The sequence below is a fragment of the Crinia signifera genome, chromosome 1 (genome assembly GCF_055691185.1).
Source record: "Crinia signifera chromosome 1, ASM5569118v1, whole genome shotgun sequence".
NCBI lineage: Eukaryota > Metazoa > Chordata > Amphibia > Anura > Myobatrachidae > Crinia > Crinia signifera.
The window spans coordinates 417,959,404-417,985,613 of record NC_139217.1 but is presented as its reverse complement, the minus strand read 5'-3'; the positions used below and the strand labels follow the sequence as shown (position 1 = coordinate 417,985,613).

General features: G+C 43.5%; 1 protein-coding gene across 5 annotated transcripts in view; it reads right to left on the bottom strand.

Annotated features, from left to right (window-relative positions):
* Positions 1 to 26,210, bottom strand: part of EDIL3 (EGF like and discoidin domains 3) — a 510,230-nt gene that overhangs the window by 28,545 nt on the left and 455,475 nt on the right. For all 5 annotated transcript variants that reach the window (XM_083151831.1, XM_083151829.1, XM_083151832.1 and 2 more), the window contains one exon: positions 25,444 to 25,628. In XM_083151831.1, coding sequence (XP_083007957.1) covers positions 25,444 to 25,628 — 185 coding nt within the window. The remainder of the gene's footprint in view (positions 1 to 25,443; positions 25,629 to 26,210) is intronic.

Below are 26,210 nucleotides of genomic sequence, written 5' to 3'. Positions count from 1 at the left end.
CACGACCTGCATCGTATGCAGATCGTATGCTAAAAATCGCATCGCATGCGATGCGATCGCACCCGATTTTGCGCTGAAATGCATCAGAATGCATTGAAATGTGTATTAAACTTGTGAAATGCCCCCAAATGCCATTTTTCATAGTGCACCACCCCCACTATCAACGTCAACCCGAAGCGTGGCGAGCGCAGCGAGCCCGCGAGGGGCGGCGGTACGCGTCCTACGACCTTTTCATACCCCCACCATCCACGTCGGTGTGGAGTTGAGAATAAAATAGTGTGGCGAGCGTAGCGAGCCACCGAGCCCGAAGCGTGGCGAGCGCAGCGAGCCCTGCGAGGGGACGCGGATACCTTAACAGCTATACGCGTCCCCTCGCGGGCTTCACAGGTATCCGCGTCCGCTCGCCACGCTTCGGGCTCGCCACACTATTCTATTCTCAACTCCACGCCGACGTGGATAGTGGGGGTATGAAAAGGTCGTAGGACGCGTACCGCCGCCCCTCGCGGGATCGCTGCGCTCGCCACGCTTCGGGTTGACGTTGATAGTGGGGGTGGTGCACTATGAAAAATGGCATTTGGGGGCATTTCACTAGTTTAATACACATTTCAATGCATTCTGATGCATTTCAGTGCAAAATCGGGTGCCATCGCATCGCATGCCATCGTATGGCATCCGATGCGATCGCATACGATTTTTGAGCAAAAATGCTCAAAAATCGGTAAAAATCGTAATCGGGTGCCCTCGCATCGCATCGGATGCCATTGTATGGCATCCGATGCGATCGCATACGATTTTTGAGCAAAAATGCTCAAAAATCCGTAAAAATCGTATCGCATCGTATGCCATCGTATGCCACTACATATGGCATACGATGGCATACGATGGGAGCCGTGATACTCCACAAGTACCCATAGATGTATGGGGACCATACATCTAATGACTAATGATCGTTGACACAAAATGCAGAACGCCAGACATCGATGATCAGTAATACATTTGGGAATTAGTAAATAACTACATGCTCTCTGACTCGCCGATCCTGACCAACATGATGTACTTCCCCAATCCCCTGACTCAGCCATCGGCAGAACAGGTAATGGCCAAGATACATGCTGATATATGGGTCCCATTATACAGGTCACAAAATGCTAATATGAACTCTTGAATGCTGTCATCAAAGTTCTTTTGAGTGTTCCATTATGGTGCTTGTCTGTGGTCAGAGTGATTAAACTCAAAGCAGCATATTTCTATATAATTAAATTGCATTTGCCTTGAATGATAATTATAGTCATACTACATATTTAACTGTATTTCAGATAGGACTTAATTAATTTTCTCTATAATCACAGTATTAATAAATGACTTATTATAACCAATGAGGATCAAAAATGAGCACGAGACAGAGTAAAGAACCCTGTGGCAATATTAAATAGCTGCATAACGGTCGTTGCAGTATTACTAGTTATAACTAAGTCACAGGGGGAAATGTACTAAGATTGGAGTTCTATTTCACATGGGATGTTGCTTTGGGTTACTATGAGTGATTCTCAGCTACCCAGTAATACAGGGCCTGCCACCAAGCCGAACGCTACCCTCCCCCCCCCAGCGCATCCCCTTGGTAACATGCGATGGGATGTGTACGATAACACATCCCCTCGCACCATCGAGACTCATTCGATGGTCGCTCACCATCGAATGATTTTTCCAGCCTTCGGTCTGAAAAGTAAGTCAATACTTACTTTTCAGATGGTCGCTGTACTCTGAATTCAGGGTGGGCGCTGACATCATGTGAAGTCAGCCGCCACGCCAGCCTTAGCTGGGAATGCCCAGTGTTTTTATGGGTATGTCCGTAAAATACTGGGCGTTCCTCTGTTGTTGCCCCCTGTCCTCCTCCTTAACTCCCCTTACTAGTGTAAAACTCGCCAAAGGCATTCGGCCCTGGGGTTTGCATATGTGCATGCACAAACCCCGAACATAAGGGACAGGTCTGAATTCAGACCCACTGTAGTGAAACAGTAAAATAAAACCTATATCTCTGACAGGTGAGGGATGTGTATACATGCGGCTAGTTTATCCGACATGCACTGAGCAGCTGGAAGTGATGCAATTTGAGCTCCATTTGTTAAAGAAAGAAAGAAATATTTACAAACGATTACAGTATATACAATAATTGATACTTGTTTCCTAGCACGGCGCCCCCGATTTTGATTGTATTACATCTTATACAATCGCATCGCATCGCATGCAATATAGCGGCATGCAATGCATGCGATGCGATCCGATTTTTATTGTACAAGCACCCTGATGGGTGCTTTTAATGTTAAATGCACCCCCATTGGCAACGCCACCCCCACTATCAACGCCAACCCGAAGCGTAGAGAGCCTGCGTGGGGCGGCGGTACGCGTCCTCCGACTAATTCATACCCCCACTATCCACGTCGGCATGGAGTTGATTTTAGATAGTGTGGCGAGCGCAGCGTGCCACCGAGCCCGAAGCATGGCGAGCGCAGCGAGCCCCGCGAGGGGACACGGATGATTACTTTACATGTATTGCGCGTCCCCTCTCTGCACTCGCCATGCTTCGGGCTCGGTGGCTCGCTGCGCTTGCCACGCTTCGGATTAGCGTTGATAGTGAGGGTGGCATTGACAATGGGGGTGCATTTAACATTGTAAGCACCCATCAGGGTGCTTGTACAATTAAAAATCGCATGCCATTTGCTGGCATGCAATGCTATGCAATATTTCATTGTACAAGCACTCCTGTTAATTTAGCATGTATATCACATCGCATCGCATACCACAAGTATGCTATGCGATGGGCGCCATGCTAGGAAACAAGTACCCAATAATTAAAATAATTATATTCACATTGTCATTTGAAATACATACTATATCTAAGTACTGTACATTGCAGCAGGAGGATTTGTGGGGTGCTTATAGCAGAGATGGTGAAGGTTATATCTTAATTAAAGATTTTCACAGAAAAAATCCCAAAAAAGAAAAATGAAGAACACAGGTTAACAATTACGTGTAGTATAACGAACTATACTGTACTGTACTTTTTTATTGCAAGGAAAATAAGCAGCACATATAATGCCAGAGAGTAAATGTAACACAAATAACAGCTAAGCCTTATCTCAGGCAAATAGGGTTTTATGGTTAATAAATAGGCCCTTTAATCTTATTTAAATATCTGGTGACAAAATCTTGTTTTTGCATTTGAGCGGAAGACAAGAGCACTGCTCACATTTATCTAGCACTGCCCTGATCTGCCCAAGCGTAGACAGGGCCATTTTATCATCCAAATGCTTGTGGTAAGAAAACATAAAAGCAAATGTTTTATGTCACAGCAGGGACCATCGCTTATCTTTCATTAGCGATCCTTTATGTACTAAAGGCTTTAATACAGCAAGCATAAGGAAACAAAAACATGATATTTAAAAACATGTGTCCAAAAGTAATAGCCTCCAAGTTCTGAGGATTTCTTAAAGAGGAAATCACTTACGAGGCAAAATCATGCCTTGTAAATGATTTCCCCCTTTAAAAAGCCTTTGTAGGGGATACCGCATGGTCATCAAACTTAGAGGCTATTACATTTGACCCCTTGATAGCAGATCAACCTCCTTAATTCCAGCTCCTATATCAATTGGGACTCAGAAACCCCATGATTTGTGAATTTACAACTCCTCTTAAGGTGTCCATGATTACCGCTGCCTGGTAATGTCCTGGCATGGCTGCAATCCATTCTCTGCATCAAACAACCCTTCACCCCCATACACACACACACACACACACACACACATGGATTTTCTCAAAAGGAACTAGAACATGTTGCCAAGTAAGTCTTGCTTACCTATAAAAAAGGTCCAAGCATCAGGCATTAAAAAGGGAATTCCTTCTATATTCAAAATGGAAGCTATGTCGGCTACTGATTTTATGCTAAACGCCAAGACCCCCATTATTAGAATTATCACTTTCACCAGCCCCAGGATAAGTGCTCCATCAGAATCAGGCTTCCCTTTCCTGTGCATGCCACTCACCGAGTCTAAAGATATATGTTCATGAGATGCCCATCACACTCTTATGAAACCCAGTTGCCATCCACGGTAATTGTGTAGTTTCACGGCGCAAGCATGAGTCCCCTTGCGGGCTCGGTGGCTCGCTACCCTCGCCACGCTATCTAAAATCATCTCCATGCCAACGTGGATAGTGGGGGTATGAACTATCCACGTTGGCATGGAGTTAAGTTACTTTATTTTAGATAGTTTGGCGAGCATACAACCCGGAAGTAGCACGGCGCCATGCTGGCACAGTGAAACTACACAAGAACCCCATCCACATTCAGCCCATTTCAAGCAAAGCGATATATGGCAGTGATCTATCTGATCATATCTATGTACTAAAAGTGCATAAACTCTCTCCTGTGCATGGGGTTTGGTACAGGGGTCGGACAGTCGGGATTAGCCCGACGTCGGGATCCAGACAGCATGGTGAGCGCAACTAAGCCCCTTGCGGGCAGCGCTCGCCACGCTGCTGGCGCGGTGGCTCGGTACGTGAGCCACCTATTCTATTCTCCCACTATGAAAGTCGTGGCCCCCATGAGGGAAAATAGCAGGTGTCCATCGGGAACCCGGCTGTCAGTGTTTTGACAGTCGGGATCCCGATGGGTAAATGCCTGTCGGGATCCCGACTGTCGGGACCCCGTCCGGCACCCTGTGCATGTACAGTATGGTAATACTACTGAATTTGCATCCACAACAGAAGATACATCATATTACAAGTAATCCCCATCAGTATGTATTTGCACCTGCCTTATACTATGTGCAAATGATACTCCTAACAGGTGTATTTCTATGCTGGTCTTCAGAGGCTGCATCTGAATGAGCACATCCCTAATTAACTCACATTGCAAACTCTCATGAGTAAGCCCACTTCAATCATGTGCTTTAGTGGCACCAAACTTTTGGGTTCAACCAGTGCGTTTATGGGGTTTATAGAACTGCATATGCAGCAATGATTGTATATATTGTATTATAACATGTACTGTACATTTTTTGTACTTTATTCTTTCTTTCTTTGCACTATTTCATTTTCTGTCATTAGAAAGATGCTACAGATCCCTTGTGGCACCTTATAAATAAAGGATAATAATAATTCTTCATTCTTGCATTTTCAGCCGCTTATTTTCTGAGCCGGGAGTATTCAGGCAAGAAACACATTACGTATGCACACCTACCAACATTTAAACTTGAGAGATGGGTAAGCTTGCGCAGCCGATCGTGCAACCAACAAGGGGGTGTGGCTTCACAGGATGCCACAGCTGCAAGCCATGCCCTCTTTATTGTCAAGATAGCCCCTCTTTATCTCTGTATAGACGCTGTGTACATCCACACAGCATCTATTCCCCGCAGAGCAGGGGCAGCCTCTTGGATAGGCATAAACAGATGTAACTATATAAAAAAAAGCCTCTGATAATATTGAAAATAATGGCCCAAACTGGATTTCTGAATAATCTAGATCTGTATTCCCTGCATGTTAATTCATTCAACCCATACGGATATAATACATAGTGATTACCCAATTGTAAAGGTCTTGAAAGCTATTCCATGGGCTATTATATACCAGTGTTATTTTACCGGCTAGTCCAAACATCTCTGTTGATTTTGCTTGTTATCATTCATTACCGTCATCTGAAAGAAATGCAAATGTTTGCAGCGAATAATCCATCTTGTTGCCATTTCCAGCAATACGCAGATGTATGGGTAGTTTAATAGATTAAAACGAACATTTACATGTTAAACAATACTGAAGAGTATCGGATGCGTGCACACCCAACCCCCAATTTAATTTATTCCATTTTATCTGTAACTTTCTTTACTGTTCATGATTTAGCAATATCATTTCCAAAGATTAAAATGTTGTATGGATATGATAAAAGTCACAGCGACAGGAGTGATTTATGGCACATATGTTAAGTGTTTATACTAACGCAGCAGACACAATTGCAATCACGCCACATTCCAAGGTTGCTTTATCACCACCAAACAGTAGCCATAAATCAGCGTAAATGTTACCAATAAAATGGAGAAACAGGCGCATAATCAACATATCGCAGAGATACAGATTGCACATATAAACGTTAATTATTTACAGATGCACAGGAACCGTGTTTTCTAAATTATTCATTGTACTCCCATAACATGGGTCAACCCCAAATTGTGAGTACATGCACAGGGTGCTGAGGGAAGCTGATGCACGATGTACTATTAGAGAAAGCAGGAACAGGGAATGTATTTTCCAGCTTTTCTCCAAGGAGGTGTGCACACTTAATGCCATCATTAGATGGCGTTTTTGTCTTTTGCTATACTATTGTACCTTCTTTAAATTGCTGACATGTCAGGGTCCCATTGTTGGCTACAGTATGGGGCTGGCATTTCCAAATGGTGTGTGCATTTTCAGCCAATAATGTGGACAGTGAATGTTATAATGGTTAAGGGTGCCCTTTAAGGTTGATAAATGTGTAATGTGGCACAATATGAACTGGAGGCACTATAGGTGGAATTGAATGAACAGAGACATTTCAATGTGGGATAATATAAACTGGAGACAATGAAATGTTTCCCTTTTTAGAACTATGGGCACTGCAATGTGGAATAATATGACATGGGGCCACTTCATTGTGCCACAATTTTAGCTGGAGGCATTGCAATGTGGCATTCTAAACTGTGGAGACTTAATTGCGACTTACAGTATACTGAGGCATTGCATGGCATAATGCGAATTGGTGGCACTATGTGGTATAAAGTGTACTGGCAACACCAAGGCTATCTAAAAAGCATTGTAATCCCTAAACAATGCACTGGAGCCCCTACACATCCATTGCCGGGAACCAATCAAAAAATTCTAACATGCTCCTCCAGCGCCATCTCACCACATACTTCCATACAGTGAATTGTCAGTACTCTGATTGGTGGATAGTTCCAGTCATACACCAATCAGCATGCTGACATCCAAAAATTGTCTGGCTGCAGGTAGAGAATGCTGTTTCACCACTCTGTAGATGGCCCTGGGCAGCACATGGGCCCTTATTCTGATCGGTGCGGATATATCCGCGTGCGTTCGGGCCGCCGATGTTTTGTGTCTGCCCATGTGCGAGCGGGGCGTACGGGCAAATCCCGCATGATATCTGAACACTCCGAACAGGGGGTGGAGAGGGGCGTGAAGGGCTATTTGGGCTCATTACAATATGCATACGCCCCGCGTTTCATGGGAGTTCCCATGAAAACGCTGGGCGTACGTATGGTAATGCGGCCGTGACGCACGTGTAGGGGGCGGACATATGACATTGCCGGATGTCAGCTGCCCGCCCAGATCCCTGCTTTTGCACGGAAAAATGCCCGTGTGGTCTGAGGTTGCGGGTGCTGGTGGAGCACTCGGTCCTGCATTCGATGGTCTGCGACCATCGAATGATGGGGGAGGTTCCCTTAGATGGAGGAGGCGTATTCCGTGAAAAATACACATGCGGTCCGTTCGGCCAGCTTCTTACCGCATAAGGACGGAGTTGGCGATCCGTATGGAAGGCGGAGTTTCGCACGCACGGTCCTGGACGCATAATCGGCTCTGGCCGCACCGATCAGAATAAGGGCCATGATCTGGCATATTGGGACCCAGGACACTGCTATGGGTCATGCCATGAACTATGGCATTACTATGGTTCATAAACTGAATTAGAGCACTATTATGGGGCATAGCAGTACTAGAACACTACTACGTGGCATTAAATGAACTATGGCAGTGGTTCCCAACCCTGTTCCTCAAGTACCCCCAACAGTGCATGTTTTGCAGGTATCCACACAGAATCACAGGTGAGATAATAAGCTCCACCTGTGGATCTTTTCAAATGTGCCTAAATAATGAGTGCACCTGCCGGGTGACCTGGAAAACGTGCACTGTTGGGGGTACTTGAGGACCAGGGTTGGGAACCACTGAACTATGGCAATACTATCAGGCATACAATTAACTGGAACATTTATATGGGGCAAAAAATACACAACTGCTTCAGAGAATGATATCTCCCTAGAAGCTTTAAGAGTGGCTTTTACAAACTGTTGCTATGGGTCTGCAAGTGTTGGCATTCCAAGAAGCTTATAATCTAAGGTACTAATTTGGATCTCTGTATTGTAGCTCCCAGCTAACTGAAAGTGAGGATAATGTGCTGCCCTTTAAAAAATTGGAGGGTCACCTATGCATTAAGAGAAGGGTAGCAAAGGCATACAGCTGATTTCATTTCATGATTAACCCCCTCAGTGACCTAGCAATAAGTCAGGTCGCTACCATCAGAAAGGGATTGGGGTGGAGCAGTAGCGTGTCATCGGCGGTGGAAAAAAAGGCAGTGCTTAGAACTGAGGCTGCCTCCTCCCGATAGTGTTAACGGGACCCGGGTTGCTCTACCCAGATTACACCGCCCAGCAACACGTGTCAGACCCAGGATTAACCCTTTTTTTAAGCCAGGTTTTAATGCCGGGATACTGGACCCAGGTTTTTTCAAATGGCCCTTTCACACAGCACAGAGACCTAGGTTGATGGCATCAGAAAGGGGGTGGAGTGGCGGTGCATCATTGGAGGTGCGGGGGAGCGGGGTCCGCCATGGATTATTTGTGCAGTGTGAAAGGAATAGAGCACTACAATAAATTAATCTACAGTATATGGGGTTTTTAGTACAGTAGCTTCTGAAACTGAAGCAGTTCCACCTTAAATGAATGATGGCATGTGATCTGAACATGTTTCATTTATTTAATAAAATGTTTCATTTGTTATTTAACTTTAATTTATCCTCTGAGATAACTTTTTCATTTTGACTAAATTATATTAGCCAAGCCACCTGCTCGCCTCTCGGCAGAGTGCTGCAAATCAAACAAAATACTAAATCTAATTTTGCTGCTAAACAGAAAATTGACATTTGTCCAAATGCTGTAATTGTCATGGCTGGGATATATTGCTACTCTACATACACCGCTTAGTGTACGGTATGAGATGATTCATGTACACCATTGGGGGCAGAGAACAAGTCCATCTTCCAGCCTGACCCATGGACCTAGCTGTACTTGTATCAGGCTGGTGGCCAAGGACTTTGTGCTTTATTGTGGACAGCTGATGTCAAGAGATGACTGCACAAACAGGTTCATATTCTAATACCACTTACCCAACATTAGCTGTGATATCAGGATACGGCCACTGGGTCAACCCCATTTATGTTGACATGCATTGAACGACCACTGCAGGTTGACAGGGCTTAAATTGACACCGAAAATAGGTCAACATGGCTAAGGTCGACAGGGTTGGAAGGTTTACACAAGCATTAGGTTTACCAAAAATTGGTCGACCCAATGACCCATACCCGTGATATCGCAGGGGTTTTGTCAGCTATATTAAAGATTGCTCAGATGCAGTGCACCAGTAACAGATGACATTAATGCAGATCTAAAATCATTGCAGCAATCCATTGATTTCTATACTGAGCTTAATACACTGGATAGAGGAGAACTGAGAGAGCTGCAGATAGAGGACACAGAGGTGGACACAGTATTTATTTATTAACAGTTTCTTATATAGCGCATACATATTACGCAGCGCTTTACAGATACTGTGTACATATCTGCTCCTTATGGCTGCAGAGGCTTCAGTGCAGCTTCCTGGTCATGACAGCAGGGCTGTAACAAGGAGTGTGCAAGCGGTGGTACCCATAGTGTCTGCATATGGCTAGTAGAGTGCCAGCTCCCTACAGCCAGAAGCACTACTGCAGTGGTGGATGGTGTGTATTGTGGTGCTCCAGATATACACACTGCAGCTCTTACAGCCACCCCCCCCCCCCCCCCCCCGGAGCATCCACAGCATGTAGCACTGGTGTATCCATAATGGCTCCAGGGGGCTTACACCACATACAGTACTGTATACTGTATATATGTTTTCAGTACTCACCTATCCAGAGTCTGGTGTGACTTTGGCAGCCCTGTAAAAGCATTTTGCACATGACCACTAGGAGAAATTCGTAAAAAATGGCTGCTGTGAAATTTCCCTATACACTGTAAATGAATAGTAGACTCTAGTACAGAGCTATAGTCTACTAGCAGCTGCAGGCAAGAGAGATAGGAGGGGGCCCAGATGGAGTCCGCACATGAGCCCTCCCCTCTCTTAAAGTGCTCATGGGATGTAGAACTGTAATTCCCAGCACTGGTGGCCCCACCACTTCTGTATAGCATAGGCCCTTATTTTGATTTGTGCGGTACGGCCCGCGTGCGGCCGTACCGCCGATGTTTTTCTTCTGCACATGCGCAGAGGTCAATCTGCGCATGTGCAGCCCCCTTCGCCGCAGACGGATTTCGTCCGCCGCAAAGGGGGCGTATAGGGGCGTGAGGGGCTTCATCCCCTCATTTCCCTATGTGTACGCCCCGCGTTTCATGGGCGTTCCCATGCAAACGCGGGGCGTACGCATGGTAATGAGGGCATGACGCCACTCATGGGGGCGGAAAGCTGACGTCGGCGGATGTCAGCTTTCAGCCCCCATACAAGCTACCACACGGACGATTGTCCGTGTGGTCTCAGCTTGCGGGAGCTGCCGCGGCGTGCGGCCCTGCCTTCGATGGTCGTCGACCATCGAATGCAGGGGGCAGCTCCCACCATGGTGGAGGCGTACGCCTCCACCATTTTCGTGCGGATCGCCAGCCGTCCGTGTACGGACGGCCGTGGCGATCCGTAGTGTGGGCGGGGATACGTCTGGTGCGGTCGGAGCCGCATATGCGGCTCGACCGCACCAACCAGAATAAGGGCCATAATGATTTTTGTGCTCAGGGTGCCTGGCCAGCACAGGGCCTTGTTACGTCGCTGCCTGACAGTCATATGACTGTAACATTCAGGTAAGAACTGGTGTTACGTGAGTATTTTTTTCCAATCCTAACCTTTATCACAACTATTGCCCCTAACCCTCCGTATAATACTCAACCATAACCTCTCCTGCCACAGTCAATCCCTTACCTCCCCTACCCCACACAGTCTATCTCTAGTCCTTCCTTATCACATTCTGAGAATGTCAACATGTTGCCTTTTGACATTTAAAAATGAGGACATCGTGTCGTCACTGTAGACACTGATCCCTTTCTTCTATATTTCACAATTTTCCAGGCAAGTTATGGATATTTCTTGGAATGTGAATTGCATGATTTGTATGGACTCATGCTATTGTATTAGATGTGAGGCACAAAACTCCAAAGCAGAATGAATACTGGAATGTCAACACCAACAGAGAAAGGGACCCTGGGGTTACAGCTTCATAACCCAGGTCATAACTTGTTTGATGTTCTCCCATCAGGTAGACGCTTCAGGTCCATCCCTACGAAGTCGTCAAGAACCGCACAAAGCTTCTTCCCGACAGCTATTCAGCTATTGAACAATGTACTCTAAGATACTGCAAATCTAACACCTGACTGCTCTGTCTAACCTTGCAAATCATAACATGGGAATTGTCATTTGTATGCACAACTGATGCAATGTATGTATGTCCTATCATCCCTCTTGTACCATGCTTGAAGCTGGACTGTATCCACAAAAAATTCCTAGTATACAAGAGTACACATGGCCAATAAAGTGATTCTGATACCATAGTGCTAACTTTTATGACTGCCATCACTATATAAATAGTTATTAATATATACTAATCTGTTGCATTACTAATTTCCCTCAATTTGTTGTTTATTTTTATTTAACGCTACCTATATTTATGTTTGGAGAAGCAGAATGGATACTATTAGAAAGTCACAGATGGATTGTAGGAGAAAGGCCAACAGCACAGAGATGTCAGGTGTCCGCCTCTCACACTGGCCCTTATTCTGAGTGAGTCGGACGGCAGTGTGTGCGGACGGCCGGCCAATGTTTTGTGTTTGAGCATGTGCAGAGGCGCTTATGCGCATGTGGGAATGTCTTGCACATCCGAAGACTGCGTGAATTCCGTGCAGAAAACGATTGTACGGAACCATCCGAGCAGGGGGCGGAGAGGGGCGTGAAGGGCTGTTTGGGCTCATTACCATATGCGTACGCCCAGCATTTCATGGGCATTCCCATGAAAACGCTGGGCGTACATATGGTAATCCGGCCGTGATGCACGTGTGGGGGGCAAACAGCTGACATAGCCGGATGTAAGCTGCCCGCCCATATCCCTGCTTTAACACGGAAAAATGTCTGAGTGGTCTGGAGCACATGGGGCTGCCTGAACGCTTGGACCATCATTCAATGGTCGAAGACCATCGGAGAATGGGGGAGGTTCCCACAGATGGATGTTCACATGAAACATCCACTCGCTGTCCAGTCCCTTGGCGTCTTACCGCATTTGGACGGTGTGAGCATACTGTATGGATCGTATGCTAGGCGGGGTTAAGAACACCCGATGCTTGTCCGAAATACGCATCTGTCCGATTCAACCAGAATAAGGCCCACCGAGCTGGGTAGATTATGGTGGTAGTGCACCAACGCATGACATGATGTTCTTATAGCCAACTTTTCTGACGGTTATAGCTGTTATCAAGTGTCCGATAGCACTGCAATAAAATACATTATGCACCTAACTGCAATGGGGCTGCGGCTGGGGAAAATATACAGGTTTCACTGAACAGCAAAATGGGTCTTCTGTCCTACAAACCAATAGGATAGGCTAGTAAATAAAACATTAGAGAAGCATCACAAAAATAGGGAAAAGCTCCTGAAGTTTTACCAGCGGTAATTAGATATCATACAATGTATCTGAAGATACAGCAAAGCAATATAGTAGAATTGTGTCTCAAGTACAGCAGCAGAGATGTATGGAACTATTTTGGTGCATTTCATGTTTTTTTTTTTTTTTTTTAAATTGGACAAATAGGTCAATAACCATATATAGCACATATGTCCTGCATTGAATTTATGTTCCAGAAAAAGGGGATGTGGCAGCTATTATAGTTGCAGCCTCCTGCATTCCCAGGGTAGCACTCACCATAACAAGTTACATAACTGGCCCCGGGAGGGTGGTAGTGGGGGGAATGGGGCGGGGGATGGATCTGTCTTATCTCTGAAAGAAGAAAATACATGGAAGTGCACTACATACCAAGACAGAACAGTCATATTTAGGAAGGTTTGTTACGTGTTCAACTAAAGGTTTTTACTCAGGTTTCTGAAATCCTGCCGGCTGATACCACAATAACAGCATTCCGTTCTAAGTATGACAACAGGAAAACTTCAAACACTATAATATTACAGGGCTAGGTTAGCAATTTCCAGTGTACTGTAAGTGACAAGAAATAAGAGAAATGAAACAATACCACACAATAAAATGAATAAAGAGTACAGAAGAGACTCTCGCCAGTCTCTCCTCTTCCTGCTCCCTTGCACCACTCTCTCTGACTCTCATCTTTCTGCTTTCCTCTTTACTCTCTCTGTCTCTCTATCCCACTCTCTCTCCTCTCTATTATACTCTCTCTATCCCACTATTTCTCTACCTCTCTCCTCTCTATCTCACTCTCTCTGTCCCTCTATCCTACACTCTCCCTCTGCATCTCTCTCCTCTCTCTCTCACTCCCTCTGCCTCTATCCTCTCTATCCCACTCTTTGCCTCTCTCTCTTTCTATTCCACTCTCTGTCTCTCTCTCCCCTTTCTATCCCACTCTCTCTCTCTCTCCCCCTTTCTATCCCACTCTCTATGCCTCTCTTCTCTCTATCGCACTCTTTCTCTTTATCAGTCTCTCTCTGCCTCTCTCTTTTCTTTCTATGGCGGGATGTATTAATATACATCGCCGCCCTTCGCATGGCAGCTGCCGCGATGCTGCCGCATATGTACTAACATATGCGTCCAGCATCGGGTTGCGGTGACGGAGACCCCCGCGATACCTGTGGGGGTCTCCGTCACCTCCCGGCGGCTGTCAGCGTCCCCCTGCATCTCCTCCTCCCCCCTGAAGCCGGATGTCCTCCCGGCTGTGACACCAGGGGGAGGAGGAGATCAAAGGAGGACGGGAGGGGGCGCGGACGGAGGGCGGCGAAAGAAGCCAATAGGCTTCTATAGGGTATCGCCGCCCAGAGGGTGGCGATACCCTGCCTTGCGAAAACGGGGCGGACGGGTATTGATACATAGGAAAATGCGGTAAAACGGGGGTTTTACCGCATTTTCCCTTTAGTACATCTCGTCCTACTGTATCTCTCTCTCTCTCCTTTTTATCGTACTCTCTCTGCCTCTCTCCTCTCTATAGTACTATTTCTTTCTATCCCAGTCTCTCTCTGCCTCTCTCTTCTCTCTCTCTCTCCCTCTCTCTCTCTACCCCCTCTCTCTCTGGTCAGGGTTCTCACAATATGTAGCATAGGACACGAAGCGCCCAGTGCCATTGGATGTATGTAGAGCATCATTTGGAAGTGTTTGACCTTGTGACATAGCTGGAATGGACCACTGCAGGTATATTAGTGTCAGGACATTGCAGGGGTGTATGATTTATAACACACGGGGGCGACATATAGCAATTTAAGGGCACCAACCTCAGATTTTATTCCCAACCCCACCTAAAATGTTTTTTTTTAATGAATAAATACAACAACCTGTCAGGTTAGTGAACGATTTGACAGTAGAATCCAATAATGACACAGGGCTTGTATCCACTGTGTATTCTACTAAGCAGAATAATGGCCAATGTTTGTTAGTGATGCTCCCATCCCAACCCACAATGCCGAGCCTGATTTTCAAATGCATGATCTTATCTGGTTAGATACAGTATGTAGAGTACCTGCACTGTAACACTTCATTGTAATCATAGGTGCAGATTCTGTGGGTGCTCAAGGGCCCGAACACCCACGGAAATTGATGAGCACCCACGGGCCCAAGTCCCGCTGCTGGGTAGCCATATTAACTTGCTAATTTGCGGCTGCAGCACCCACATCGCCGGACCCGCCACCTGGGAAACAGTATGCAGGGAAGAGTGTATTTTGTCTGCGGAGTACCTGCACTGTGGGGGCATTTATGTACCTGCACTGTGGGGGCATTTATGTATGTGGAAGCCACTCCTCTAAATTTTTGGCTTGAGCACCCACCAGCAAAAACATAAATCGGCACCTATGATTGTAATAGTGCATGATTCTCTTAATTGTGTGGGTTTGATGACCAACTCCCAGTATCATGTCTAGTTCACTTTGAAGCGTACTGTATATGCATTATTTAATAGTATGTAACATAGTTAATATAATTTTCTCAGTGATCATGTCCAAGAGTCATATGATGTGATGCTATGGCAACAGGCTAGCAGCAAAGTATATCTTCTTTGCTTCCCTTATTTTGTTATCCAGATGTTGGCAACTGAGCAATGTGCAAAATGTTTCTATTAACACACATATTGTCTGGGGCTTAGCGGATGCTTTATTGGAAAAGTAGCTTTCTTTTATATGTAGATTTGCTCTTCTTACAACTCATAAAAATTCATTGCCTTATTCTGGTTCTTTGCAGATACAAAACGAGAATCTCTTGTACTTGCATGCTCCAACTGCAATGCTTGTGTAAGTACTGGTAAACACAATTTAATTCAATTTAAACCATAGGTAGAAAGTCAAAGAACCATTTGACAAAATTAGTTCTTTTATGGAAACAAATAAGCACGCGTCTGACATTATCTAGCATTTTGTGCTTTTTCTCCCTCTTATTCTTTTCCAAAAAATAACTACATGCACACACAAGATTAACATATTGTGTGAGAGAAAATAGAACAAAAAAACACACACAAAGAAAATAAATAGGATTTAAGGAGAACTGGTGCAGATCAGGAAACATCCTACACACTTTTAATCAGACAAAACAGTTTCCATACAGAGTTCACATACAGTTCTCATAAACTAAGCACAGAGTACTTAGCTTCCATACACAATAAATGTACACAATGCATATACGTAGCGCACATACCCAGTACATACTACATAGCTACAGTACCTTACACAATACATATACACAGTGCACATACATAGCTCCTATACACTGTACATATACACAGTGCACATACATAGCTCCCATACACAGTACATATACACAATGCACATATATAGATACCTTACACAATACATATACACAGTGCACATACTGTACATAGATTTAAATACACAGTACATATACACAGTGCACATACATAGCTCCCATACACAGTACATATACACAGTGCACATACATAGCTCCCATACACAGTACATATACACAGTCCACATACATAGCTCCCATACACAGTACATATACACAGTGCACACACATAGCTCCTATAGCCAGTACATATACACAGTGCACATACATAGCTCCCATACACAGTACCAGGGGCGTAACTAACTATTTAGCGCCCCCCCGCCACACGTTTATTCGGCGCCCCCCCCCCCCACACACACACACACCTAACCTGCCCCCCCTTCTTACCCGCGGTCTGCGTCTCGCCCGGCTCTCTGTCGGGACCTTCCTGATGTCACGGTCCCGGCCAGCTCCTGCTGCTACAATGAAAACGGACTCTTAGAAAATGGCTGCCCCTATGCTGCAGACAGAAAACTGTCTGCAGTATGGGGGCAGCCATTTTCTAATTGTCAGTTTTCATTGCAGCAGGAGCCGGCGGGGACCGTGACGGTCAGGCAGGTCCCGGCAGAGAGCCGGGGCGAGACGCAGACCGCGGGTAACTATAGCCCCACAGCCACCCCGGCGGTGCCCCCAATTTCTCTGCGCCCCCCCGCCACCACGGGGGCTGCGGAGCTATAGTTACACCACTGCACAGTACATATACACAGTGCACACACATTAGCTCCTATAGCCAGTACATATACACAGTGACATACATACTGTAGCTCCTATACACAGTACATACTGTATACACAGTGCACATACATAGCTCCCATACACAGTGCACACACATAGCTCCTATAGCCAGTACATATACACAGTGCACATACATACTGTAGCTCCTATACACAGTACATACTGTATACACAGTGCACATACATAGCTCCCATACACAGTGCACACACATAGCTCCCATAGCCAGTACATATACACAGTGCACATACATACTGTAGCTCCTATACACAGTACATACTGTATACACAGTGCACATACATAGCTCCCATACACAGTGCACACACATAGCTCCTATAGCCAGTACATATACACAGTGCACATACACAGAGTGAAGACACACACACACATTGCTTCTATACACAGTACATAGGACATGTGCCAACAGGCAGTATTTCATACCCTACCATCCACTACAGTTTGGAGGGAGAATATAATAGTGGGCCGAGTGCAGTGAGCCACCCAGCCTTAAGCATGGCGAGTGTAGTGAGCCATGCGACCTATGTCGAAATAGACACCCCCCAAAAAACTGAAAAACTCACATTGACCTTTTCAATGTCGACATTTCCACCATGTCGACCCTTTCATCCTTGACCTTTTCACCCTGTCGACCTTATTACCATCTCGACCTTTGTACCCTGTCGGCATTTGGACTGTCGACCTTTTGACCCTGTCCACCTTTTGACTGTCGACATTCAGACCTGGTCGACCTTTTCACTGTCGACAATTAGTGGTCAACCATATGACTGTAGACCTAGACATTGCACAAATGGAGCCACCGTCATTCAGCGGGGGTCTGGCGGTCGGATCACCAACCGCCTGCCGCTGGACGGGGACCGGCGTGCATGAGACGCGCACGCGTCTGTTTCCGATGGAGCTCCCTGTCTATCGCTGCCCCCCTCCCCAACCATGCTTTTCTCCCTGCATACAGTACATACAGTACAACAGAAAAGGAGAAAAGGATTCCCAATTCGGGGCACTCATTCAACCAGAGGCAGAACTCTGGGAGGCAATGGAGTCATCTGCCGCCGGGCTCCTGCTCCCAAGGGGGCACCTCTTCTCCCCTTTGAGTTTGAATCAGTTAATTGAATGCCGTCAATATCACTTCTGTGGCTGACACCCCCTCCTAACATCATTTTTGCAAGTGTCACCCTGTATTAGAACCCATTATCTGTCTTACTGGAGACAGACACCTTACTGATTGAACTATTGGGGACACCAATATTTATCTTGCCTCCGGGCAACTGGGACGAACTTACGCCACTGCATTCAACTAATATCTAGTGTATTGAATCCTGTTGAGCGTATCCACCAACAAATGTAATGTTAAAACATACCTTTTATTGGTATTGATTAAAATTGCTGCAAGCCAGCGAAATATAGACAAACATATATAAGTGCAAAATCATAGAAATAAAGTGATTAAAATATTGCACCGTGTTTGTTTTATATTCTATTCTGTCCTCCGTACATATCAGTGTAAATAACCACTGAAAATATTTGTCCCAGTATTATAGTGTTATCTGTTGCAGATGGAATTGCTAAATAATTGAAACAATGGGGGTTATTCTAGTTCACTCTTTCTGACAAATTCCTTCTTAGATTGACAAAACCATGTGCACTGCAGGTGGGGCAGATGTAACTTGTGCAGAGAGAATTAGATTTGGGTGGGGTTTTACTTCAAAGGGAGATCTATATTGCAGTGTAAAAATAAAGCAGCCAGTATTTTCCCTGCACAGAAACAAAATAACTCACCAATATCTAATTCTCTCTGCACATTTTACATCTGCCCCCCTGCAGTGCACATGGTTTTGTCCATCTAAGAAGGATTTTGTCAGAAAGAGTGAACTAGAATAAGGCCCAATGTTACTGGGTACTTTTATGAGAACACTACAATACAATGTAGCCACAATGAAGTGAATGGGTGTAATCACCTCTCTGTCCACTGTTATGTGGTCTTAATTATGATTAACTGTAAATCCTCCAATCTGATTTATGCTGCTGGTAAATTACAGACCTTGCAGGAATTATTTTAAAAGTGCTCAGTGGTACTTGAATATATTCTAGAGTATTTATGCACATATATAGGGTTAACTATGTGTAACACTGGTTTTATCAAATGTAGCCAGGATTACCAGATCTGTTGGGTTAATTGGTTGGATGCGCTAATGCGTTTTATATATATATATATATATATATATATATATATATATATATATATATATCCAAATCCAGTTATTACGTTTTTCACTATAGTGTGCTCTGGGCTGGATACGCTGACTTTTGAGGGGCAAAGATATGCCCTGCTTAGACTAATGTAAGCAATTAGAACCAGTTATCATGGGAACCCTGAGGTGCGCGTTACACCGCGTTGCCGCTAATAGTGTCTTTGATTAGACAGCTAGTCGGTGTATGTTCTCACCAATCAAGATGATTAAATGATTTGTGCAAACTTATTTGGCTAAATATATGTATTAATTATAGGTATATATTGCAGACAGATTTGCACTATGTTGGTTGTAATGTGCGTCTAATATATATATATATATACGTATATAGCGAGATACGCCGCACTAGGTTCCTGCAACAGACTTGTGTCACATTTATGCCTTTATGGACACAGATTGCCTTTCCTGTAATGGTTGGAGAGATTTACTGTTGGTAACACTTTTTATATTGTTGTTGTGTACACACCATGCAATTTGATATTTGTCACATATAACGTGGAGCCAATCTCATTACGAATTGCTTGCTCCCCAACCCTGCTTTTCTCCTTGCATACAGTACATACAGTACAGTACATTATACCACTGCAATTTATTGGAAACTATTTAGCTCTTGAGCGACCCATGGGGCTTATTCAGACCTGATCGCAAGACAAATTTGTACTCAAAATGCACCAAACCATGTGCACTGCAGGTGGGGCAGAGAGAGAGAGTAATGGGCCCCATACATCAGCAATTAATTGTGACAATCCTGAGATCTGGAGATGATTGCCACAATTAATTTTAGATGTGTGGGCTCCCCCTTTTGGCAATCCTATTTAAAAATGTATAGGGATCGCCAATCGATTGCTTAATCATTTTTGTAAACATGTTTAATAATCTGGTATTATCTGCGGATCTTTTTTATATGTATGAGCATTCCCAATTCGTCTTCTTCATCTATGTATGGGCCCCATACATCAGCAATCACAATTAATGGATTTCCAGATCCAGAGATTTTTTGGCCAGATAAATGGATTTTACAATCTATTTGACTTGCCCACACATTACAGATTAATTTCAGTGATCGGCAGATTTTTCCATCTAAAGATTGCATCTTCATATCTGGAAATTGCCCAATCGATTGTCATTTCAGCTGTTCAATATGTAAATAGATGAAGAAGACAAATTGGGAATGGCCACACATATAAAAAAGATCCGCAGATAATGCCAGATTATTAAGCGTGTTTAAAAATCTGATTAAGCATTCGATTGGCGATCCCTATTCATTTTTGATTGGGATTGCCAAAATGGGGAGCCCACACATCTAAAATTAATTGTGGCAATCATCTCCAGATTTCAGGATTGTCACAATTAATTGCTGATGTATGGGGCCAATACTCTCTTTGCAAATATTACATCTTTCCCACCTGCAGTGCAGCATGGTGCTTCCCATACTGAGAATAAATATGTCCTGCGATCAGGTCTGAATAAGGCCCCATATCCCTTTTCAGAACCTTCCAACTGTATCTTTACCTTTTGCTGAGATTCTCAGCGAGTGAACCTGTGACATATAAGCAATGATAAAGTCCAGCAAGTATCGTGGTGACCTGAGCAGCATAATGTATTTTAGTCTTGCTGAAGCAAGAATATAATTGAAGGCAGAATCCGGTCAAAGGCAATTCACTTACAATTTTGATTTTTTTTTTTTTTTTTACACTTCAAGAGCCCCGTACCATTCAGCTACTTCAGGGATTGAAACAGTACCATCAAAGCAAATGTCAGAATCCAGGGGGTTGCTCTCACCTCTTGGCTATAATGGGACAATCTTCTTTAAAACAGTTTTTCTTCCAAAATGCTTACAAAGTGCATATATTAAAAGATCAGTCTGTCTGTTAAAGAAACATTGTTTGTATTTGCACAATTATGATCACTTTGTTTTTGTACAAAAAAAAAAAATTAAATAAATGTATATTTGTGGAAGCATATTGTGGAAGCACATCAGGCTGAATAGGTTTGTTCCAAATACAGTAAATACAGTATTTACAGAAGATGATGGAAACTGGGCTGAGTATCCCATATCCAAAAATATCCCAAATATTCTGAAATCCAACATTTTTTCTAGTGTGACTGAGATAATGACATAATTTCTGTCTAACGGTTCGATGTACACAAACTTTGCTAATAGAATTTATAGTTTAATCATTTTCAAATGAATGTATTTACTGCATGTACTGTTCGCTAGGAGCTTTCTATTGCATAACAGAATGCTGTAATGTTACATAAATAGTGTAATTGTGTAATGATAGATTTTATTTTACAGTACATTCCAAGATTAGTCAGATTGCAGCATCATAGTTAGCGCTGCCGTTAGAAATGTTGGGGCATAGTCAGGGTTTTTCGGGGGATCACTAGGCCCAGGTATGTTAAGGGCCCTTCTGCTCGCCTTAGAACACCTGCGTTACAGTTTGACCGGTGTACCACCCCAGTCAAGCTCCACCTGCCACTGTCCCCGGAGCGGGTTCTACACCCTTCTCATATGCTTACTATAAGGTTGTGTGGCCTCCATACAAACATGTTGTGCCCCTCGGTCATGAGAAAATCAACAAGGGGGAAGGGGAATTATCAGTGTAATCCCCCCCCCCCCCTCTCACACACACACACAAAGGAGACTGCTGCTGCTGCCAGGTCCCTTCTTTAGCTCCAGGCAGAGATAATTATGGAGACATTTACTAAGATCGAATGGGTACGAATGGTCATATTAGTACCGTTTCAATGTGAAATTCATTTGTATTCCACACGTCCTATCATTTACTAAGGCTGAAATGTGTTCAGTTTGTAGTTTTGCTGTTCGTATTTTCCGGTGGTTCCAAAAAATACAAATAAATACACCATCCGTAAATCCCCATTCATTTCAATGTGGTCTTGGCAAATTTACTAATGATTCATATTTGCCTTCACATACGGATTTTGGTGTTGTCACATTTGTATATTTTTTAGAAATCCGTATATATTACGAATTTCAAGTAGAACACGTTTTTGATGCCAGTTTTACATCTGACCCAAGTTCAACTTGTGCTCAAGTGTGCTGCCTATAAAGGTAATTAAGCACACAATAACAACTAACCACTACTCACTCCTCTTCTAGCTAAACCCACAAGGAGAGAGGGGGGCTGGGGGGATATGTATAATATATATACCTGTGTGAAGGCACTCCCATGTCAGGAACTTTCAAGCAATGTTGATACGAAATGTGTTCTTTACGAATGGTGGGCATATTTTATACGACTGTGATTGTGCGAACCGTGGCAAAGTGCATACTAAACATAGAATATATGTACGTCCGTATCCAATATGAACAGGAAATATACGACTGGCTATGAACAACAACGCCATCGGAAAATATGTAATAAATACCACACCTTAGTAAATTATACATACTTGACCAAACATGTCCCACCACAAATACGCACAAAGTCAATCGATACGTGAAAAATAACAATACGAATGACATCGCTGAAAATACGTATTGTTAGTATATTTCCCCCTTAGTACCCAATCCATAAAAACCGGCATCCCGATCGGTGAATATACGGAGTGTGCTAGCGTGCTGCCAAGGAAGGGAGGGGGTTAGGTTTAGAAGGGGAGGTTAGAGTTAGTCTGCAGGGCAGGGGGTTAGGTTTAGGGAGCGAGGTATGGGTGTTAGGGTTTATGACCGCTGGCATCCTCACCATTGGGATATTATCGGTATCCCATTTCCCTGCTCTCCCTGTCTCGCAGCTTACTTGCTTTAAGAAAATATTTCTGAATGACTTGTTTTCCAAAGGAATACCTAGGGGGAAATCACATTTATGATGGATTATACTGTAGTGCGCTATGTCTAGAAAGACAAAGGCTTTGAATTTCAATGGCAAATTGCTTTATATATATATTTTTTATATTGTAATAAGGCACAGTCAGGGACACTATAGCACACAGTATAATGATTCAGACTATGCAATTACCTCCTGATTTTACTTGTTATTGTATACAATACACCAGTAGGTGTGGATAAAATCAATGCTGCCTTGCAATGGTTACTCTTTCAGGAACACTTGGAAATGTGATGCCAATCTTAACATTGAAGAACAACACGCAGATCAGATAAACTCTCCTGCTGTATACCACACCTGTACAATGAGCACATATTGGGGGATTGGCCCAATAACTGTATAGGTGTGCACATACTGTACAGTAGCTTTAGTACTATGAACTACAGTAAATACCACTTTGAGTAGTCTACAGCTGTTTAAGTTTCCTAAATTAGAAGTAAATTATCTATGCAATGTATGTTACAGTTTTTTTGTATAAAATATTTTCAATGAAGAACAAGGTTTATATAATCTATTAAAAGGAAATGTATCAGCCAACTAAAATAATTCTTTGATTGTTTTTTGACAACACAACTTTCAAAATGGCACATTTGAATAAAACATCTGACAAATACAATGTGCAAACTACAGTATAAAGTAAAACAAGGCAATAACTAGAAGAGCCACAGTACAAAGCACCTGCTTCTACAGCCCATCAAACACTTTATTTAACAAAAATTGGGGCAGATGTTTTAAGCCTGGAAAAGAGATAAATGGAGTTAAAGTGAAATTAGATAATGCAGCAGCAATCAACTCTCAACTGTCATATTTCAAACACAGGGACAGACGTATTAAGCCTTAACAAGAGATAAATGCAAGGGTGATAAAGAGAGATAAACATCCAGCCAATCAGCTCCTTACTGACTTGTTTCAAACACAGCCTGTAACATGACAGTTAGCAGGTGATTGGCTGGATGTTTATCTCTCTTTATCACCCTTGCATTTATCTCTTGTTAAGGCTTAATACATCTGCCCCACAGTTCATTGGCTGATGCTTTATCTCCTTTCACTTTATCTCCACTTTATCTCTTCTCCAAACTTAATACATCTGCCCCAGTATTTGAAGTGTTTCAACAGCAGCAAAGTCTTGCAGAAGTTATTGTAATATATATTGTACTGTAGCTTTTAATTACTATTGTGAAGCCAATAAACGTTTAGTGTTCACATACTGGTTTCCATACTTTTTATAAGTGGTGTACTGTAGCTAAAATCCCATCAGCCATGTAGTAGGCCCCAGAACATGCACAAGCACCCACCATAGGAGCCAGTTTAAGATACAATATAATAGACATTCTTCTTCTGAACTATCATTTTAGACATGTGAGTTCATTGCTTCCAATCTGTAAAACCACTGAAACTTATAAAAGGGTTTACCAGCACTTTCATTCTAATCTTTCCTCTGCAATTCATAAAGTGGGTTATCGGGGAGATGGTTCTGAGGAACTCCAAGCAGTATTCCCACTGATATACGATTATTAAGTCGACCATATTTAGGTCGACATGCATTGGGTCAATCGCCGAAGGCCAAGAAGACTTAGGTTGACACATGAAATAGGTTGACATGTCTAAGGTCGAAAGGGTAGGAAGGTCCACAATGGGAAGAACGATAAATTAACATGACTTTTCCACTTTTTTTTGAGCCGACGTGCCGACAGGCGGTATTTAATACCCCACCATCCACTACGGTGTGGTATAAGAATAAAACAGTTTTCCATATAGTTTTCATCCCCATACTCATTTAGGATGAGTGCAATACACAAAAGGATGAAAGCTCTGCTTTCCCCTTCTTCAGGGTGTTCACATTCGCTATGTTAGATTGGTGTTATCTGAAAATAACTGCAAAATGGGCAGGGAAGTTGCATATTCCCTGTCTTCTGCCAAGCATCCATGTTGTCTCTACCCCAGAACTCCCAACAGCCGCTACAACCAAACCTGACCCGTTCCCATCCAGTAGCAGATTTATATTCCATCCAACCAACTACTTGGATGGTTGAATTAAAGTTGGGTCTAGTGTATGGCCAACATTAGAGAGGCCTGCAGCGGAAAACAGCACTGCCGGAGGCCAGGATACCTGATATCATCACCGGAAAGGTTAGAATACATTAATGGCTACTGCGTTAAACTGATATATAGTGAAACGCAGAAATTCGTTTTGGCAAATCTAATTAATTGCAACATCATCATTGATGCAAGTAAGTGTGGCACTTACGATACTACTGGATTTTTCAGTGAATTGGGCACTAGACAGGGCCATGAGGGGTGCGAGTTCAGGTGCTAACATTTACACACTGCTGCAACAGCAACTCACACCCTTCGCAGGTAACTGGATTGACCCTACAGTGTGTTCTTCCATCAGTGCATGTAGACATGAAGGAACCACATTCTGCAGAAGGAGCTATACCTGAAGTAGTGAACAAAACCTGAATTCCAATTTAAGAGGAACAGGAAGAGGGATTACCTGTAACCACTGCGACTGATCACTTCTTCCTGATGTCCAAGCATTCACCTTTCCTTGCTTATCTAATCGGGCTTTCCTGGACTCCCAAGTAAACATGTCCATGTTCAACGTTCTGAAAATGCTCGAGGCTGTGATTTGGTAATCCTGTATATGTCCTGATTTCATCCCAAGTGGTTCCGAGCAGCCTGTAAAAGCATTAAGCAGAAATGATTATAGCAAAGGTTTACAAGAAAACAAACATATTTGTGTTCTTTAAAATCCATAAACTCTGCTGGGAAAAAAAAGGGGGTTTATTTCAGCGGGAGAACAGATTAAATGAAATGAAGTATTGTCTCCAGGAAGACTCAAAGATTGTGAATATGAAAAGACTTAATCATAACTGCCTGAGGAAACAGTCTACAAGAAAATGAGCTAATTTCAAAGACGAACTGTACAGTCTTTCTTGCAATGATGCTGACAATAATCTGGAGAAGATAACACTGTTTTGCTCTTTGCTGTATTATAGAATTGGAAATCATTACCAGAACTGAGAGCAACTATGATTTTGCTTTGTTTAGTCTTTATACAGCTATTTTCTTAAATTCCTACAAAAGCTGCAGCCAAAGTGACACTTACCTGCACATTACAATATGCTCTTTTTTGTCATTCTGGTATGCATTCTAATTTCTGTTTGTTCTCTACTTACCCAAGTGAGTTTCTAGAGATGCAATCAAACTAGTTAGAAGTAGAACATGATAGCTGGGACTCTAGAATGTCAATACCAATTA